This window comes from Pithys albifrons, chromosome 5, assembly GCF_047495875.1.
Source record: "Pithys albifrons albifrons isolate INPA30051 chromosome 5, PitAlb_v1, whole genome shotgun sequence".
In the NCBI taxonomy this organism is placed as follows: Eukaryota; Metazoa; Chordata; class Aves; order Passeriformes; family Thamnophilidae; genus Pithys; species Pithys albifrons.
Window position 1 is genome coordinate 19,612,210 of NC_092462.1, and position 20,348 is coordinate 19,632,557.

The window sequence follows — 20,348 nt, forward strand, 5'->3', positions numbered from 1 at the left end:
AGGTTTACTACATCCTTCTTCCAAATGCTGTTCACTAGGGATTCATTTTGGTCACTGTCAGGGGAGACGGAACCTTATGAAAGATTTTACAATATGTTAAGCATCTGTGAAGTCTGAAATTTAATTACTGAGGTTTCAAGGTTAGAAACAGACAATGCAATCTAATAACACATAATAACGGCAGGGGGGGATGGAAAAACCACTCCACAATAAGCCCTTAATCCCATACGTCCTTCTGGAGGCAAACATTCTCGTAAGTTTTGAGTTGTGGTGACAGAGAAAACACGGGATAGTCAACAAAACCAGGAGGAATAAAATAATGATTAATTTATAGGATTGATAATAGGCAGAAATCTAAATCAGCCTACAGAACTGCACATTTGGAAGGGCAGTTCAAGGCAGAGCAGCAGCATCACCCACCAGTTGTTATCACACTGCAGGAACTGGGGGCCCCTGCTGCCAGAGAGTTCCATCTCTTTGTTCACCACAGGCATGACACTTAAAAATTAACTTATTCTTATTCTGTTTCATTAACAAACTGGTAGTAGAAACATAGATAATACTGTATGATAACACAAGAAGTGCTCACTCTTGCCCAAGTCTTGGCATTTTATTGTATTGACAGATTTTAGCATAGCATACATATTTTATTTTAAACAAACCTTTAAAATCACTTCATTTGTTAGTCAATATTTTGACTGTAATCTGCAAGCAACATGAGCATCTGCATTGGTGCTGCTAGTTATTAAGCATGACTGTCCTTTCAATAGAAAAAAAGATCTGGCAGTTCACCCACTTTGCTGTGCTTTTTCTATTAAACACAGCTATTTGAAGCACATGTGAGTTCTACAGTCCCAGCTCCTACAGAATGCTTACTTGAAATTTACGAAAGATGTTGCTTATATAAACATCATTGTGACCCCCTTTTTATAAATATTTACAATAAACAGTACACACACCAGTGTTTACACTAAAATCTGAGACTGACATTAAAATACCACATCTCTTTCAAAGAGACATGTTCCCGTTCAGGATTAAATGAATAATAAACAGTTTTTATTCCAGGCAGACACATGTCAAGGGAAAAATCATGTAGCTTAAGTTAAATTCAGAAGACAGAAAAAATCCTCTGAGCAGCTGTGATGCTCAGAGAGCTTTTCCAATTAAGGCCTTCAATTAGTCTCACAATCTTGCTCAGTTACAGGTTTCCAGCCTGTTTCAGCATTCGAAAACCTCAACAACGGAGCTGGAATTACTTAGGGAAACTCACTATTTAAATCTGCATGAGAACCACTAGACGTTTCCCATGTTTGCAGAAACAACAGAGGAAATTTTTGAGCTTGTTTCAGGAGCTGGCGAGGCTGCAATAACTAGGTACAAAAAATTACACGGTTATCCAGAATACACATGTAACCAAAATTAAAATAAAATCATCCCCTCAAAATAGCTCTGAAACAAAGAGTTCAGTGTTAAGTTGCCTTATAGGTGGAATATCCGATTGTACACAGTGAAAACGTGTCCACACATTAATGCCACTGTGACTGATCACAAGACTGGGAAAGCGACTTAATTATCCCTGCACGATGCCGCCAAAAAGTGCCGCCCAGACACATGGAGAAAACCTATTTATACACCACAGGGACGCACTTTTACACCTCATCCAAACACTTCAACGCAGGGAAACGACAGCGCAGTTTCTCTCTGGCTTAAATAATGGGGAAAAATAATAAAAATAAATCCGACTGGAATCGCCTTTATTAATCATCATCTCTCCCAAACCACAGAGCTGCCAAAGGGAAGAAGAGGGAGAGCCGGGGAAGGCGCCGGGCCCGGCCTGGCTCCCCCGGCCCCGCTGGGACCCGGCGCGGGCGGGCGGGACGGAGGAGGCTCCCCGGCCGCCATCCCCGCTCCGGCAGCGCCGCCCGGCCCCGCGCCCGCCCCGCCGCCGCCCCTACTCACGCGTACGGCCAGCGCCCCGGCCCCCATCCCGGCTCCCGCTCCGCCCGCCAGCGCCGCTCCCGGCGGGCCCCTCCGGCCGCAGAGCCGGCCCCGAGTGCCGCCCCGGCCCGCCCCGCGGCCCGCGGGGGGAGCGCGCTCGGCCCCCGCCCGAGCGGCCGGGAGGGCTCGGCGGTGCCTCCCGGAGCCCGCTCGGGGCACGGGGCGCCCGGGTATCGCCGCCGCTCGGAGCCGGGTGGGGAGAGGAGACGCTCCGCCTGCGAGCCCGGGCCGGCGCTGGAAGGGCCCCCGCGACCCCGCGTTTGGTCCAGTAACACAGCGGGGACCGGGCAGGGCACACAGACCCGCCATGCACGGCCGCGCCCGCGGAGCAGCGCTCCCTCCGCCCAGGGTTGCTCGGTGTGGAGCAGGGCGAGCGCAACGCCCCAGGATTGTCCGCCCAGCGATATTGGTGAAAGAAGAGAAAGGTTAGAGCAGAAAGTGGAGGGGAGGACGCCCTACACAGCCAGCGACTGCCAGCAGGCACGGCATGGTGCTGGTGGGAAGAGGTATTCATTCCCCCAGCGCCTTTTTCCCGGGCACCGCAGCCTGGAATCAGTGTTTGCCCTAGAAAAGTTAAAGTGCATTTCAAAACAGCTGTAGAGTTGTAGTGTTTGAAATGTTTGACTTTAATGGAAGAGCACCCACATGTTTATATCAGTTCAGATGCAAGCACTGCTCAGCCAGGCCTTAGCATCAGGATAGGAGCAAAGGTGTTTGGAAAGTCTCTCAGAAGTTCCTGTCTCTGCTACAGGGACAAAAGGAAGCCTGTCCAAGTAGAGAAAACAGGAGGAAGAAGAAAATTTTATTGAGCCCTCCAGTTGAGGAAAATGATACCTGCAGATCTGAGCTTTCACACAGTTTCTTTTTTACTGTAATCACAATCTCCTTCCTCCTTGGTGCTCAGTTTTTTGTTTTCCTCTCTAGGCCAGTCTAACCCAAAATTACTATTTTCCCACTTGGCAAGCTGACAAGAGAAAGACTTAGTTAGCATGGGTATGTTTTAATTTGTTTTAATTTCACTTTAGGACTTTCAAAATGTAACACCCTCCTTCATCTCCCTCTTTACTGTAAGCCTCTAATGTACTTTTCACAGAAAACACACACTGCTCTTTTCTTCTTCGTCCTAATTGCAGTTTCACCATGAAAACTAATGGCATGCTTCAAGCTGTAATCCAGAGAGGGAATGAGAAACTGCAACTCCCTGAAGACTTCATTGGGGGTGAAGAGTTCAGACATGAACCTGCAGTAAACAGAAGCTATGGCATTAAGGTTTTCATAAATCCATGTTGAGAGGTGGGAGGTACATTCTTATTCTATAAAAAGCAAGACCAGAAGACACCTGTTAATCAGAGCCCAGAAAGTCACACTTCTGCTAAATAACTGGAGCACTTGGGGCTATGAGATGCTGGTAGTTTTTCTCTGGGTTAACACACATCTATATGGGTTAATAAAGACACTTCTGTACTTGTTTAAACTTGAGAGAGCTGAAGACCAATATATTTGTCTCCTGTATGGCAGAAGAATCAAAACCAGACTGAAACTTCCTCAGTGCCTTTGTCCCCTCCCAGCTTTCCCTCATCAGCACCCCACAGGGCCAATGACCCCTGTGCAGGGCAGAGTAAGCTTCACCTGAACTTTTCCTAACCCCAGCCCAGAAGTAAATACATTCCTTCCCACACCTTCCACCCTTCCCACAGGGACATGTTGCTATATATCCTGATACTCTTCTCCTCTCTTTACTGAATCACCTCCCTTCAGGATGACTTCAAAAGAAAGGGGAGATGAATGAGGAACAGCAGTATTTACTTCTGGTACCACAGAATTCAGCCAAGACCTGCTGTGGTATTTGATTGTAGGTTGCACTCTACTCAGGAAACCTTCACTGTTTTCCTGTGAGCAATTCAGCAAATGCTTAGAAAACAAAAGATCAGAAGCAGCCATACCTATGAAAACTCCCAAAAACCCAAACCAAAAAAACATACCTCTGGATAAGACCTCCATCATGCTATTCCATGTTTTCTGGCTAATGTGTTGCATCAAACAACTGTCTCTTCCCTTTTCTATTTCTGAAGAATTTTATACTGCCTAGACAGAACAACTGCAGTATGAATATTTATGCAACTTGTCATAAACTTATGTCTAGAACTATGAGAGCTTAAATCACAGCATTGTGAAAGACTGATGAAGTCTACAAGAACGACAAGTTGTATTTCAGTAGCTTTTATGACATATCATGTCTACTTTCCTTGGGTCACAGTTGTTTCCTATGGTTCTTAACTACATTGTTACCATCTGTGTGCAAGAACAGCTCGATGGCTTTCTAACATGCCTGTGTTTTCAGGGGAGCCAACAGAATATATTCTCTAGCTGAGATACACACCTCCATCATTTACTCTCTAGTTCCATGTAACTGCTAAGAGCGATTGTAAAAACATTGAAAAGGAGAGTCTAATAAAATCATGCAATGAATCAATAGAATTTTTCCCTTCCACTTGTTTACAAATAAGGCATTTAACCTCAGATGTTGAAACAACATTCCCAGAGGGGAAGAACAGCTGGGGTAGTGTTGGAAGTTCAAAGCAACTGCCTCACACCATTTCTGTGACCAATGCTATTGTCTCTGTGATGCCATATGTTGCTTTAACCTGACTATTATTCATCATTTCCATTGCGACATCAGAATTCAGCACTCATTTTGTAACAGCCCACATAAAAAGCAGCTGCTGTGAAAGAAGTGTCTGCTGCCAGCTCTGGCATCCTGGAACATTACTGCTTCCTCCTGGTTAGCTCAAGTAGCCAGCTGCAGGATACTTGCTGTGACCTTCCAGGCTACTCATGAGAAGGCCAGCCCAAACAAACATGGGGCACACTCCAGTGACCTATGTGGTGTAAGAACTGGCAGCTGCAGGTGACAGAAAGAGACAAATCAAGAAACATGCAAGAGCAGCTGGAAATTGCCACACCAACACATGAGAGTAGGTTTAGATTAGCTATTAGGAGGAAATTCTTTACTGTGAGGGTGGTGAGGCACTGGAATAGGTTGCCCAGAGAAGTTGTGGATGCCTCATTCCTGGAAGTGTAAAAGGCCAGGTTGGATGGGGCTCTGAGCAGCCTGGTCCAGTGGAACATGCCCCTGCCCATGGCAGGGGGTTAAAACTGGGTGATCTCCTCTGAGGTCCTTTCCAACCTGAACTATTCCGTGATTCTGTGGTCTGGCTGACAGGTTTGTCTGCCATCAAGTAACTAACCAGAACTTCTCATCCAAAAAGCAATTTTTTTTCTTAAAGAAAATAAAAAGGCATACAATAAAAGCATGTGATTTACTTCAGTCAAGACATCTATGTGAAGTATTAAAGTATTACTGAACTTCTCAGAGTAAGTAAAATGCAACTGTGAGGATAAGGAACCAAGGAAAAATAAATAGCTATCAAAAACCTGAGTACAAAGTTAATGTATACTTAAGCAGCAGGGTTACCAGCCTACTGAATCAATGAGATGGAGACAGTCATAGTAATTACAACATTATTTCAAATAATACCAAGCTTCTTCAGGCTTACCTATTTGCAGTTTTAAACATTTCTATGTAAACTGATATTTGAAGACTCAGTGATCTAAGCAATTTTTCTGTGTAGAGAAACAGTACTATTGTAGGACTATATGATAATTTAGGTTATGATCCAGGGAAAACTGGATTTTTAAAACAACAATAGAGTACCAAGAGTGGGGGCTGCTCCTGGCACCCCAGTTTCTGACTTGTAGCACAACAGAAAAATCTCTCACCTCCCCAAATCAAAACATAGGAATTTTGCCCAGGAAAAGTACTATGTTTGCATGAAGTTATACTAAAAATCACCATGTTGTTAAACTTATGTGGGAGAGTAGAAGCATAAAGCATGTTACATAATTTCTGCCTAAATGCAGTGCAAGCTGTCTGACAGCCAGATTGCTCCTGAGGATTTTACTCCTCTGTAATGCAGCCTACGCCTTCATTACAAAGAAAGAAGGGTGCAAAACACCAGCACTTAGGCTCAGCCTGCCAGCAGCTGGGGCTAGCAGCAGGCTGCATCCTGCTACCCTCAGGAACCAGTGCTGAAGAACACAAACTAAAATATCAACAAATACAGAAATAAACAAACTAACTTTACCAGGCAAAATGTGCCTTCTCACCTGGAAGCTCCAATTCGATCAGTTTTTCTGTGAACCTTTGCTTGTTCATGATAATGCCTGCCCTTCAGTAACACTAGACCAAAATACACTGGGTTTTGGAGTCAAAATAAGGATGACTTTCCCCAGGGTGTTGTTCTTGTAAATGGAGTAAATGTCTTAAATATCTAAAATTAATATTGATGTTGGGGGGGAGAGTTGTTGCTTTCGTGATCAAATACATGGATACCTTGCACTTCTGCATGAAAACCAGAAAGCAAAGGGGACTGGAAACTGTCTGGTTTTCCCTTTACTGTGTTGTCCAAATGAAGAAACACCAAAATCCACCAGGCACCACATGGAAAATTCAATAAACCAGCATTTCTGAGAGCTCTTTCACTGAAAGATGAGGCAGGGATTTGTTGTGTGACACTATTCCAGTGTAAACCTTACAGAAATGGCAGGTTGAATTTTAAGTGTTTTCACAGCACCCTTGTCCTTCAAGGCAGGGGAGGATGTAGGAAAAGGAGAAATCTTACATGAAAGTTATGATTCTAAAGTAAAAAAAAAAATTATTTTTCTTGAAACATGTATTTCCATTTTACCAAGCCTTGAATAATGTTCTGCTGCTCAACATTATTTTTGACAACCAACTTTATTTATACAAAATTTCCTTTAGAAAAAGTCAGTACTTGTAGGCACTCGTTACTACATGTGACTTCTCTGAACACAGAATACTCCGAATGACAAGTACTTCATCATATAAACAGTACTGCAAAAGAAAGCACAGACATAATCAGGGGTGATGAATAGGAAAAAGATTTATAAATAAATTATTTTTTATTGTAGGTCAGCAATGGAAAGTGTCCAGTACCTACATTTTGATATAGTAGTTCTGGGGCAGGGAGAGATTTTTTTTAAAGGTTTATGGCTTCTGGTACTTGAACTTTCATTTTCTTCGTCTCCTCATCTCACCTTTTTGCCTTCTACCGCCCTCCAGGTAACTAACACAAATTTCGTCTGAGTGCTACAGTGTTTGGTCCCTCTAGAGCTCCCACATCCTGGAGCTGACCAGTGAGAGTCATTACAGCTATTCACAAAGATTGCAGCGGTCCCAAGCTCATCATGAAAGGATGTATTATAATGTGGATGATGAAAGATGGGATTTTGTGTGCTCAGGCCCCTTTCATCCCCTCTACATGTGTTCAAGGCCTAAATAAATGCTGGCTAAATGAAGGGCTGAGTATGCTAAACACTTGCCTTTAGCTTGAGGGAATGAGATGCTTCATTACAGCAACATACAGAAAATAAATTTGCATGTGACATAATACTTTCTACCAAAACCTCTCAGGGGCTGCCTGTTGCTATGTTATGAAATGGAGCCTGATAATCATTTTAGTCAAGCTGCCACCACTGCCAGCTAAACATCAGATCTGCAGGGCAAGGGCCTGCCCAGGCCACATTTTAGCCTGGATTTCTTCCCTTGGTCACTTGGGACATAACATTTGTGGGTATTTGATGACTCTGAAAGGTGAAAACAGAAAATAAAGCAGCTTGTGTAAGTTTAGAGTTGATTTAACTGACTAAATCAATAGTTGGCTATTATCTGACTAAACATTAGCTCACTAATCTCTAATACTTAGCAACACAGGTGTTTTTAGAAAGAGGTTTTCCTGTTACTGTTGCTGAAATTATTTAAAATTTGACATGGAGTTGCAAGGAACTCAAATGGTTTAAGGCCAACTACATTACAATGATGTTTTAATTTTAACAAAGATAAGAAACAGGTCTTTTTCAGACCCAAACATCCCTCAATAACAGCAAATTACTTAAGAATTAATGTGTCTTGCCAGTGTGCAGGCTCCAATGATAGCAATAAGAGTAGGTCCCTGAGTGGGCAAGGGATCATATTCATTCCTGGAGGCGAAAGAAGTATTTCCATACCTGGCCTAAACTCGGGCTTACATCTCCATCTTGTGGCAAAAGGGGATGGGTGCAAGGCAGCGAAAGGAAGTGACACTTGGTGGCCGAGGGTAACCCGCGGTGTCACAAGGATCCGAGCAGCAGGGATGCATAAAGCGTGTCCTCTCCTGCTGCCAGGCAGTTTCTAATCTCACTCCAGATCCCCTACCTCGTCAATAAGAGAGACTCAAGGTAAATCCTGTCTTAGAGGGAAAAAAAAGTATTTGTTTCTAAAATCTCAGCAAAAGTGTATTCCAAAGACTTTGGCTTGGTGTAGAAAGTGTCCCCATCCCAGCAATGTTCCAACTAGTTAAAGAAATTTACTTGTCATACTTTAGGAACAACATCCTCCACTCAATCCCATTTTAGCAGGGGAAACCTAAACTTAATTCCATTAAATTCATGGGCTGCTGGTAAATTTTGGATCAGATCTGTGAGTAATACACAAGGAAGAAAACCAGCCAAGCACTACCAGAAGAGCAGTTGGCACAGCGCTGCCCTGGCAGTCTCAATGTGCTCATTGGTTGCGGGTGTCTGACTTTGGGCACACCTTTTAATACACCCACTGCATGGATTGTTTCACTTCCGAGACAGACATTTCTGTGTGGTTAGTACTTAAGTTGGGTGATGGATGTGGTCCACCAACTCAGAGCAGGGAAGAGCAGAATGTTGTGTTCCAAAAATTATAGTTGTGTTTTTTACTAACATGAGCTGCCGAGACATTTTATAAAGGACTCAGAAACACAGAAAACAGTTGAAATATGGAGACATGGGAAGATTGGAGTACCAAAAAATGTAACTGTGAGAACAGTGACAAGCTTTACGTGCAGATAAGAAATGTTTATTCCCTCTTTCCATCCCCATCGCAGCCACCACCTCAGGTTGTGAGTCAGCCTTAGCAATTAAACTGTTATAAAACCGTTAAACAGCTATAAAAGAAAAGAGAATAGCATTTCTACCATATCCTACAGTGAGCTACATGGTCCTAAAACTTATGCTTCGTGAAACCTGCACACATTTTTAAAACCAGGCAGATCGAGGCAGCAGCTGCCAAGGCTGCAGCATGCCTAAAGATATGTGGAATCCCCATGGGACAAGAGTGTGGGAGTCTGTGCTGCTGTTCAGACACACTTCTGAGGATATTGATGGGATGTTTACACTATTCCAAAGATGTTCAGACACACTTCTAAGGATACCAATGGCATATCTATCCTATTCAAAAACCCTAAAAAAATTCAGTCTGTGTTTCCTGGCCTAGAAAACTAGCACAATCCAGCCTCTGTGTCTGGCTACATCTCTGTGCCCAGTGCAGTCCAGGAACTGATTTAGATGAACTGAAACCCCTGCAGAATGTGGCTGTGAACTGGGCAACATTTTGTGAGCTCAGCTAACACATGGTAATGAAGCAGCCTGACCTAGAAGTGAAGTTTTAGGCTAAAGTCAACTGAAAAGGGAATCCAAACTCTTGAATCTGGGCTGGACTGTGTGGAAAGGTTGCAACACAGCCCAGTATGTTTGGGATGGTGCTATTTCAAGAGCTCCAGTCACTCCCAGCAATTGTCAAAATGCAGGGAAGAGTTTCCAGGATTCCCTAGAGAGAAAAACAGGAAAGAGAATAAAAAAAAATAGAGTACAATAAATGTTTTGGTTTGGTTGGTGTTTTTTTCTTTTTTTGCTATCCCATTTTGGTAAAGGAAATATTTTCAATATTGTGTATCAAAAATATTCATCTTTCAATGACCAGCTACATGCAGCAGCCCGGGTTAATTTCTTTTTCTTTTAACTCCTGGAAATTTAATTTTTTATGTGTGTGAGCTTAAGCTTGCAGGTAACAGAAATCCCACGTCCCTTATTGAAGGGTAAAATGAAGTGCAAACAATAGGAGAGAAATGCACAGGCTGGGCTGAAATAAAACTTGTCTACATTTGGTGTTTTGTTGCCTTGACAATAACAGTCTGTGTAAATAACAATTAAAGGCGCTGAGTATCAGACTGGAGAGATCCACAACTGATACTGGGAAAGGATCCTGCCCATTAATTCTTATGAGCTCTCACGACAGGATTTGGACACAGGAGATAAACCATTTATGAGGGAACTTGCCCTTACGCTCCATGGTGCAAACACATAACACTTGCATTAAATCTGACCCTGCTTTAGGAGTCTCTGGTCTAGGAGTAGTTTGTCATCACCCACAAGGAGAGCAAAAGTCATACTTTGTCTTAAATCTCTAAGGCCATATTGCCACCACCCAGCTGTTTCACAGAATATAAGAAGGAAGATCTTGTGCTGGCTGTCATTGCCCTGTAAGTTGGTTTTAGTTACAGTCTTAATTTATCAGGCATTTACCAAGTGTGTAAAATAATCACTTTGAGAGAGAATGGCATTTAACAAGTTGATTTACTGTAAAAGTCAGCATCCCAGCTGAAGCCAGCTCAAATGGCAACCTGTAACAACACCACTGATTACCTGTTCTGGTTGGAAATTGTGCATCCTGGAGCCAAGCAAAACTCAGTCATACCAGATTTTGTAAAGGTGGCTTTGTCCAGGATTTACAACTTCTTTACTGGGCTTGTTCACTGCCCTAACAGCTAGTACCAAGGAAAGATCTAGAGCCTAGCTGGGTCTCAGCAGAAAAAAAGAAAAAAAAAGTTTTCTTAAGAAGAAAATTATTTTTTTCCCTTGTAAAATGTTAGCACACACCATTTGGGCTGCAAATCTATTATTTGAAGTCTGAAATTGTCCCACCACAGCTCATTGACATTCTGGCCAGATGATCCCTGCTCCTATCCCTTTCTTTAGCTGAAAGTCCAAGATCTGGTTTGGCTGCAATGTTATAATGAACCCTGATGGAAATCCTACGCTCTGTGATGTGTGTTTCCAGCTGAACCAAAGAAATGTCAGTTCTTCTGTTTGAGGTATGGGCATAAGCTCACCTGCAGTACCATGTTCAGTCTTGCTTCATAAAAGGTTAATTTAAATGAAGGCAAGTGCAGAAAGAACTAGCAGGATCAAATAGAGAGGAGAAAAATCAGTTTGATGTTGGAAAATGAGGACTGGAAACAAATATGATTGCTTACTGCTACAAAATAATAAACACCATGGACAGGAGAGTGTTGTAATGTATGGAACAACATTGGCAAAAAGTCAAACTATAACGTATGGAACAACACTGGCAAAAAGTCAAACTGAGTAATTTTAGGGTGGAAATAATATTTAAAACCTTAGCCAAGTTCTGGAGTAGCCTTTTGTATGGAGGAGCAAGGGTGGATTACATGATGGAAATGTTGTTGCAGTACAAAGCAGTTCTGGGGACCCAGTAATTTTTTTTCCCTGTCTGTGGTCCAAGGGCAGGCTTGAAAGGGAACGACACATAACATGGCAATTATGGGTCACATTGTTTTACAGGAACCGAGTTTCCAAATTGAAATATATTTGAGTTTGGGACTTCCCCTTTTTCAGCAAAAGAGGACTTATTCATGGGAAACAGACACATTCCACAAATGAGCTCGTTTAATCAATAAGCTGTTTTCCACTGGGAAGTTTTTCATCTGGAAATTTTCAAGAAGCCCCAGCTCTAACATCTGCTTGGATGCAAATCCCTTGGGCAATGACCTCCTCTCCTTGTTTCTTCAGTGTCAAAGACCCTTGGCAAGACATACAAATAAAGCATGACCAGGCAAAGGAAGTAGAGAGTCCGTGCAGCTTCTGCCATCTCGCCTTTCCATGGGCTGTCTGTGAGAGGAGAGGGCAGTGAGTGACCCTGACACACTCAAGACAGTGGTTGGGCTGGAGCAGCAAGTGCTGCAAAGATGTAAACCATATGATGAGTCTGGCCATAGAAAACTCAAACACAATTTTGCAGTGCACAAGCTCTTAATGAAATAATGCTGAACAAAAGGGTAAAATAATAAATAACAATAGATTATTGTTTTCAAAAAATCAGCCAGGGGTTGTGTCAAATGAAACAGGAGGTATCTCTGGAAACCAGGCCACAGTAAAAAACATGCAATTATTTGAAAAATAACTCCATTCCACGAGGAGAAAACCTTGGATTTGTTTTCAATGATTCCATTACAAAATTGTTCTATTTAAGAAGAAATCAACTTTTATCCACTGCAGTAGAAGCCTTCTCTCCTACTTGCCTGCTCATTCATCCTGTGAGTCACACAGAGTTCTGTGTATCTTATACATCTGGAATAACAAATTTTCTTCCTGGAGAAGATTAATCCTTTGTCAGGTCTTCCACATTTTTGCCACCTACAAGTGTCTCGGGAAATGCCATTCAACAAGCTTGAGTTATCGCAGAATTCAGCTTAGCTTTTTAAAAGCTTTTCAAAAGCTTGATTATCAGCAAGGTGCACAGGGAGTGCTCAGCCACATTCATTTAATGATCTCACACTGCCCCCAGCTCAGGAGTTCCAAGTACAATGCATAATTTGGGTTTGTAACCAGCTTCTTTGCCATGTCAGCTAGTTAAAAAACCCTATACCCACATGCATATCCACCTGCACAGTGTGCTTCCTGCTGCAGGAAGAAAGAGGATTGTCCATGCCTGGCAGTTTCTGTGGGGAAGATGTAGAGACAGCAGCTCTCTTCCGGCTTATCAGAGCCTGGCTGAATAAAAAAGGACATGCACAGATCTCACTCAGACATGACTGATTGCTCTGATTTACTCTTGGGTTTGTTTTGTTTATTTTTCCCACAACCTTCTTTTCCTGCTGTAGCTGACAACTGATTTAGTGTCTTTGCTGGCTCAGAGGCTGTAAGGTCATTTTTACTGTATCTCTCCCACACAGCACCCTTGCCTGTAAAAGGGAACATAAAGCAGTGGCGATCACTGCCACTTGCTGTGTCTGAGTGGAAACAGGAAAGTCTCCATGCACAGGTTATTGTGTTTATGTTTCACAGCCCATAGCGGTTTTAAGGCACCAGACAAGGTCAGAGAAAACAACATAGGTTAAATGTAGATGAAACAATCATAAAGCCCAGTTTTCTTGAATAGTTGTATTCACCATGACAGGAAAGGAGCACAATCACCATTTCACAGGGAGGGAATAGACGGATCTTGAAGTGCCCTTCTAGCAAGGCCTCCCTATGCTTCATTTGCAAATTGGAGGGAAAATAGTAGGGGAAGAGCACACCCTGTGAACACTGAAAACAATGGCCACCCATGGTTTCTGGCCCCCCAAGGGATGCTTATAATCCAGCACACCACAAAACCCTGGGCAGTCAGAGACAGGACCACAAATGCCCTTCTGACACTTTGACTCAGCACTCTCAGGGGTACTCATTGCTGGTCAAATTTTCAAAGACAGTGCTGGGATAGCAAAGGAATTTAGACTCTCCAAAGAATTCTGCTCCTAGAAGTACCCAGTAGATGCATGTAACACAACAGTTCTAGCACTGTGAATACTAAATCAATATTAAAAAGCCAACATAGCATACAGGGGTACGTAACAGCACTGGAGAAAGGTACTGAGCTGAAAAATACACTGTATGCTGACAGGGAGGAAAGGAAGGTGCAGCATAGGGAAGCAGGGGAGGTGGGGTCTTGCCAAGCCCAGGAGCTACTCAGTGGCAAAATTTCCTTCTGTTGCCTGCAGTGACTGCCCAAGTGCTTCAGCAGTGCTTAGCAATGCTGAAATACTTCGCAAGCACTTGTCAGTGGTTTAGATATGTTGAATCATAGGTTAACTAATTAACTGACCAGTACAAGTAGGACACATGACCTTCCCAAGGACTAAGGTGCTTATTCACAGTCACTGCCCCATCAGACTGTTTACTACAGTCAGTAATACCTAATGGAAGCTCCTCACTTTTTAAGTCAGCTTCATAATTAATATTCAGACATGGTCCTCAGTGTCTTGTAAGCACCTGATTTTTTTTGCTCCTGTTTGATACTAGCTATGAAGCTGTCTAAATCCAGAGAGAACTGGTATGTTCTTCAGCTGTTTGGTGGTTTTGCTTAGATTTGCTTTTTCTTTTTTACTTTTCTGTTGAGCAGATCTTTAAACTGCTGTCATTTACTGACTTCCTTGTGGCATAAATTTAAACAACACTCCCAAATTCTGCAGCAAAAGAACACTGTTTAATCTGCATCACTCAGAACTGAGGAAGAGATATAATGAGGGCTGTCTCTACAGCTTTCACTTGACCCCAAAGGCAGACACATCATTATACAGCCCTTAATGACACAATCACACAGAATTTTTCTTCAGAGGACCACATGGCAATTTATCACATGATCACATGGCAATTTATTTCATTTCTGTTACTGAGTGTCTCACTCTGAGCCTTGTGCTGGAAAATCAGGCTGGCATATTTCCTGCAGAAGATTCAGTCAGAGAAGTAGAAGGCAACAATCCCTCTGTTCATCCCATCCAGGATCATTCCCTAACTACAGTCACTGCTGAACTCAGTCATTTGTTTCTGCCAGTCTAGCGAGGCTCAGAGACATTGCATTCCTGTGGTCGGCTAAGGAAGGGGAAAGAGGTAATTTTCATGCCCTCCTGCAGGGTTGGTAGGCCTGTAAGGCTCACCCCTTTGCAGACACCAGTGTTTCTCCCCTTAAAATCCATATCCATATGCCAGGCATCCTTGGCTATCCAGAACTGGAAACAACTGCTTTTTTTCCTGGTACTCATTCCCATGTTGATGCTGGCCATTTGTGATTATTCTGTTTCCTTGCCTATGCATTTTTTTTAATCTTTCAGTTCCCTGGGGCAGAGCACTGTCTCTGTGAATGCTGGAGAGCAACTAGCAGCAGCGTGAGAAATTTAATTCCTCTTTAAAAAAATTAGATTTCTGAGTGAGACATCCTGTCCTGGAACAACACAAAAAAGGCCAAAGAGAGGAGTAAGAAAAGTTTGTTCCTTATAACATGAGGGTAAAGCTAAAGAGAATAATACGGTGGTTGCTTTCCAAAATCAGGGGTGAGGCTAGAGGATCCAGGGACCTTCATAACACTCAGTTCAGGGTAAAATTTCCTTTTTGTGAACTAGATAATAGATTATGACTCTGTAGAGCCAAGAGGTCCAAGTCTTACAGTATTCTGGGAGGGGAAAAGAAGTTACAGATTGCATAATATGCAGACTGCTATTAATCCAACCTGTGCAAAGGACAGGCACCTTGTTATCTCCTGATGTTCAGACAGCTCTTCAAACTGTGGAGTGTTATAGTCTCCTATTTAAACATGTAAATTATATGGTTAACAAAATACACAATGGCTTGTATCAGCACATGATTATAGTTTGGGTCAGCCGATGAGAGGTTACAGGCTTGAAGAGATCTATGTCTCTTCATCTCTATTGCCTTGCCTGACTTCAGCCCAGGTTCAGAAGATCAACTGCTTGTATCTTGGTGGGGAGGGGGAGAAAGAAATCATGTTGTGATGGTTTTGCAGAGGCAGATACAGTGGGTTGGCAGCAAAGAGAAGGTGATACTGACCCCCAGATTGGCTTAAAGAGTAACAAAGGCAAGTGGAGAAGACTAGGCAAAGCACTGGAAGAAAGAATATTTCTGGTATTTGTTACCAACTCATATGGGATGCTTTGGTGACATGCCTCTGAAAAGAGGGCCCCAACAGCTTTGAAATAGATCTGCAGAGCACTGACAAGAGATTTGCCTTACAGCCTCCCAGCAGATGCCTGCAGTGAGAATACAGGTGAATGCAGCAGCTCTCCAGCATCACTGCTGCCAGGAGGTGAGGAGAAAAGCTCTTTAGGTGCCCTCTTCCCATTCTGCTACTCATCTCTGCTATTATATTGCAGATCTTGTGTCCTGCTATCCTGAATGCAGTAGATGGTGCTATTGATAGTACTATTAATGCTATGTTAATCAAGTAAAAGTATCCCTAGATGAACAATGTGAAATGCTTCTCATTTCCTCATATTCTTCATCTCAAAGCACTTGCAAAAATTAAAAACCTGCATATTTATGTCAGTTTTTGTTCAACCTCAGTGTAGCCACTCTGTGTGTCCACACAGCCCGGCTCTAGAGAGAAGATAGAAGAAGATAGCAGAATGATAGTAAGTGGCAAAGAGTCTTATTACACTAAGTCTCACTGAGACTTGAAAGATAATTTCAGGAAGAAGGATGCAAACATCCAGGTTGGAATCTGGCAGAGCTAATATAAATCAAACTAATCTCTCAGTTTTACATGAGAGACCTTAACAATTTGAGGTCAGGCTGTCATCTCAATAATCTCTCAGGGAGAGCTGTTCTCAAAAGCCAGCACTGATTACCCTGTTGGCACAAGGTAGCTGCTCTGCTGCTTTTCAGAAAAGCGACTTGGGATCTTGGTCCCATTACAATAATTGACTGTTATTAGTCTCCAAGTAGCAGATTAGGCAAAAGCCATGGTTCCCAGTGGGGCAGAGGCAGTGCAAAGACACAGCTCTTGCCAGAAACAATTTAGAAAGGCAACTCCTCCACCTGAAGAAATTAAATCATATCATCAGTATCACAAACTTGAAAACACTGATTTCTGACTCCAGATCAGTCATATTTACAGGAACGAGCTAAACTCCTTTTGTTCCCTCTACAAAGTTGTCATTACAATCAAGATCCATGCATCCTAGCAGAGATGCTAACAAAGCAATGGGCAAATATACACAGCAAAGTCTCCCCAAGTATGTTGAACTGGCCAACTCAGCAAGACACTCAGCAGTGTGTTTTGTGTTACCAAGCTGTGTGGAAAACCTTTGAGGTCCCATAAAACCAAGACTCAAATTTCTATAGTTGAAAGTATCATAGGAAGGGCAACTCCTTATCTGTAGAAAAGAGGCTCAGAGCCGAGAAGAGTTTGAGTTTTTCCTGCATATCAAGTCTTCTGTTTTTTGAGAACAGAGTTTCAGGCTATATACAGCCTTTTCCAAATGCATTCAAACACACACTTCCAGCTCTGCAAAACATATGCCAAGCATGAGAACGGCAGTCTGGTCCAGCTCCTGGTCCACCTTAAAATCACCACTATTTTCTATAATTTTCCTTTGCTAGCAGCAATTCTTTAAATTGATCTTTGAATGTGTACAATTTTGTACTCTGTAGATGTCTCAGACAAGATTTAAATAGCAACAGATTGTGTTTCAAGCATTTCACATTGATAGAAATTAAAGGCCCATTTCCCAAAGCTTTTACATATGTGCTTAACTTTGGGCACATGAGCAATGATATTGACAGCAAAGAGGTAATTCACATGCTTTGCTGTACTGCTGCACAACAGCTGAATGACAATACAAATTGCTCAAGTGATATTCATGGTATTACTCTACATGTTTTCTTTAAAATAAGCCTACAGGATGGATATCACTTGGCAACATAATTTAGAAAGGGGAAGAGGACCTGGTGACAAAGGACACACAAGAGCCTGAGGTATACAGAGTCTCTTGTCTCAGTCTTTAGACGTAAGACAACACTCAAGTAATCCAAGGCCCCTGAGACCTGCAAAATTGGAGCAAGGAAGACTTAGCTTTGGTGGAAAAGGATCAGGTCACGGGATATTTGAACAAATTGGACATACATTAATTTCAGGGGTTCTGATGGGATTAACCCACACGTGCTGAATGAGCTAGCAGGTAGCATGATAGTGGGGCCCCTCTTGCTGATCTTGTTGCTCAGGGGAGGTTCCTGAGGATGGAAAGAAAGGACACTTCTGTCTTAAAGAAGGACAAGAAAGAGGATCTGGAGAAGTACAAGCTGGTATCCCTCACTTGGCTGCCTGGGAAGGTGATAGAGGAAGTAATTTCTGAACACACAAAGGACAAGATCATAGAGTAGTCAGTAGGATTTCTGAAGGGACAAGCATGCCTGACCAACCTGATAATAATGGGATGACTGGAGAGGGGAGAAAAAAGGATGTTGTTTGTTTGTTCAGTGGACTGTGGTAGGCTTTCAATTCTGTTTCCCATAACATCCTCTTAGACAAGCTGATGAAGTACAAGTTAAATAAATGGACAGTCAATTGAAAACTGTCTGAACTGCCAGAGTCATGATCACAAAATCCAGTTGTGGCATGAATCTAGCTGGAGGCTATTCACTAGCAGTATATCCGAGGAGAGGATGCTGATGTCAGTACTGTTAGACATCTTCATTAATTATTATAATAACAGGGTGGAGTCTACCCTCAGCAAGTGTGCTGATGACACAAAACTTAGAGGAGTGGCTGATACTCATGACGGTTGTGCTGCTATCCAGGGGGACCTCAATAGGCAGGAGAAATGGGCTGACCAAAACCTCCTGTAGTTCAATAAGGCAAAGTGCAGACTCCTGCATCTGGGGAGCAACAACCCTACACCTCAGTGGCTGGTGGGGGCCAAGTGTTTGTAAAGCAGCTTTACAGCAAAGGACATGGGCGTCCTGGTGGACATCAAGTTGACCATAAGCTATCAATGTGCCCATGTGACATGGAAGACCACCAGCTTCTTGGCGGGGGGGGGGAAGGGGAGAGGAGAGGGGAGGGCATTAGGAGGAGCATTGCCAGCAGGAAGTGATACTTTCTCTAGCACTGGTGAGACACATACAGAGTGCTGAGTCCAGTCCTGGGCTCCCCAAAGAAGGAAGATATGGATTTACTGGAGTGAAACCAGAGAACGGGACAGAAGATGATTAAGTGATAGGACCATCTGTCATACAAGGAGAAACAGAGCTAGGACAGTACAGCCTCATAAAGAGACAGCTGAGGGAAGATCGCATCAATGTGCAAAATATCAGATATGGGGAGAAGAGAGACAGAGGATTGAGCCCAGCCCTTCTCAATGCTATCCAGAGACAGGACAAGAGGCAATGGGCATAAATGGAAGCACACAAAATCCCATTCAAATGTAAAATTAAAAATACTTTTAATTTTTTTTCCTTCCTGTGAGGGTGGTCAAATACTGGTACAGGTTCCCCAGAGAGGTTGTGATGTCTCCACCATTGGAGATATTCAAAACCCAACTGGACATGGCCTTGAAAAACCAGCTCTAGGTGACTCTGCTCTGACTTTGGGCGTTGGTCTAGATGAACTCGAGTCACACTTCACACCCAACTAGTAAATAGCTATGTGAACTGCATCTAGAGAGAAGAAAAAAACCCTCAAAGTATGAATAATAAGCTCTTTAACAAAATTTGGAAAAAATATTTATTTGGGATTGACTGAGCAATTTATAAGTGAGGGGCAGGTTTACTCAAGTGAAAGAAGTAACTGCCTAATTTCATCAGTTTCTAATATTCTAAAGCTTATGCTTCATCATGTTAAAAAAACCCCAAACAATTCTGTAATTCCTATTTTGTATTGTTTATTGCCTTTAGTATGGTTAAATATATACCAAAGATAAATCTATGGATTGCAAACTGGCTTTGAACATCTGCCTTGTGCTACATCCTTGTTTTGACCAAATATGCTTAGAACCATTTGTTCTCAGAGCAGCAGCTGCTGCAGATGCTGTGCTAAATTCAGATTTACCTTCAGATTTTTCATCTTACTTTTCCTGGTGGGTAAAATACAACTTTTAAAGTATAGCAATATAGCTGCCTTATTTAGCTCATCCCTGAAATAATGGTCATTGCAATGTACTCAAGTTGAAGGCACTAACAGCCCATTATTCTACAAGTGGTGGTTTTTGCAGAGCTAACCTTTTAGCTATATTTTATTATTACTTTTCCAAAGCTGCCAATGCTACTGTGTTTACATTACAACCTAAATGGGCAGTATTTATTAAAGTTTAAAATGCCTAAAGAAAAAATACAGCCTAGCACAACAGAGTTACATCCAGTTTGCTTTCTCTTTTTATATTCTGCCTGCAAAGTTACAGGAACTCTTTAGAAAACACAGCTGCTCTCCTGCAAAAGTCCTTTCTGTTGCCAGCTGTGATAGGGGTTGCTCTGTAGTTTCCGCTTTTGTCACAAAAACAGCAAATACATTTTAAACTTGCAGAAAATGCCAGTGAAACTCCTGGAATACTTATGGTTTCTCTAGTGCAGGCCGAGTACCTGAGTATTAACACCAAGATGCCAGGAAGCCTGAAATGCTCTTAGAAATATTACCTCTGTTGGTAAATCAAAGACTGAGTTCTCCAGTTCTGACTAATTGTCAGCTTTCTGCAGACCTGGGAAATTCTCTGGCCTCCTTCACCATCCATGAGAAGCATTAAGCTGATGAAGCTGCCTAGAATTGCAGGAGAGAAAACAAGGAAGGTTGCCATGGCATAGAATCAAATATTAGTATTTGACAGACTTTAATGACTACCCTCAAACTCATCTCAGCC

General features: G+C 42.5%; 1 protein-coding gene and 1 long non-coding RNA gene across 7 annotated transcripts in view; one reads left to right on the plus strand and one right to left on the minus strand.

Annotated features, from left to right (window-relative positions):
* Positions 1-20,144, minus strand: part of FAM13A (family with sequence similarity 13 member A) — a 146,857-nt gene extending 126,713 nt beyond the window's left edge. For 3 of the 5 annotated variants that reach the window (XM_071555837.1, XM_071555836.1, XM_071555833.1), the window contains exon 1: positions 1,960-2,046. In XM_071555837.1, coding sequence (XP_071411938.1) covers positions 1,960-1,986 — 27 coding nt within the window. In that variant the 5' untranslated portion in view covers positions 1,987-2,046. Of the gene's footprint in view, positions 1-1,270; positions 1,566-1,959; positions 2,047-20,127 lie in introns of those variants that run through there. The other 2 variants (XM_071555835.1, XM_071555834.1) reach the window with 2 other exon arrangements.
* LOC139672190 (uncharacterized) lies at positions 2,079-3,477 on the plus strand. Of its 2 annotated transcripts, XR_011697876.1 has the most exons (3): positions 2,079-2,504; positions 2,923-2,991; positions 3,132-3,477. It is a non-coding gene; the product is annotated as an uncharacterized lncRNA (long non-coding RNA). The 2 variants fall into 2 exon arrangements; XR_011697877.1 differs by lacking the exon at positions 2,923-2,991.
* Positions 20,145-20,348: the final 204 nt, after the last annotated feature.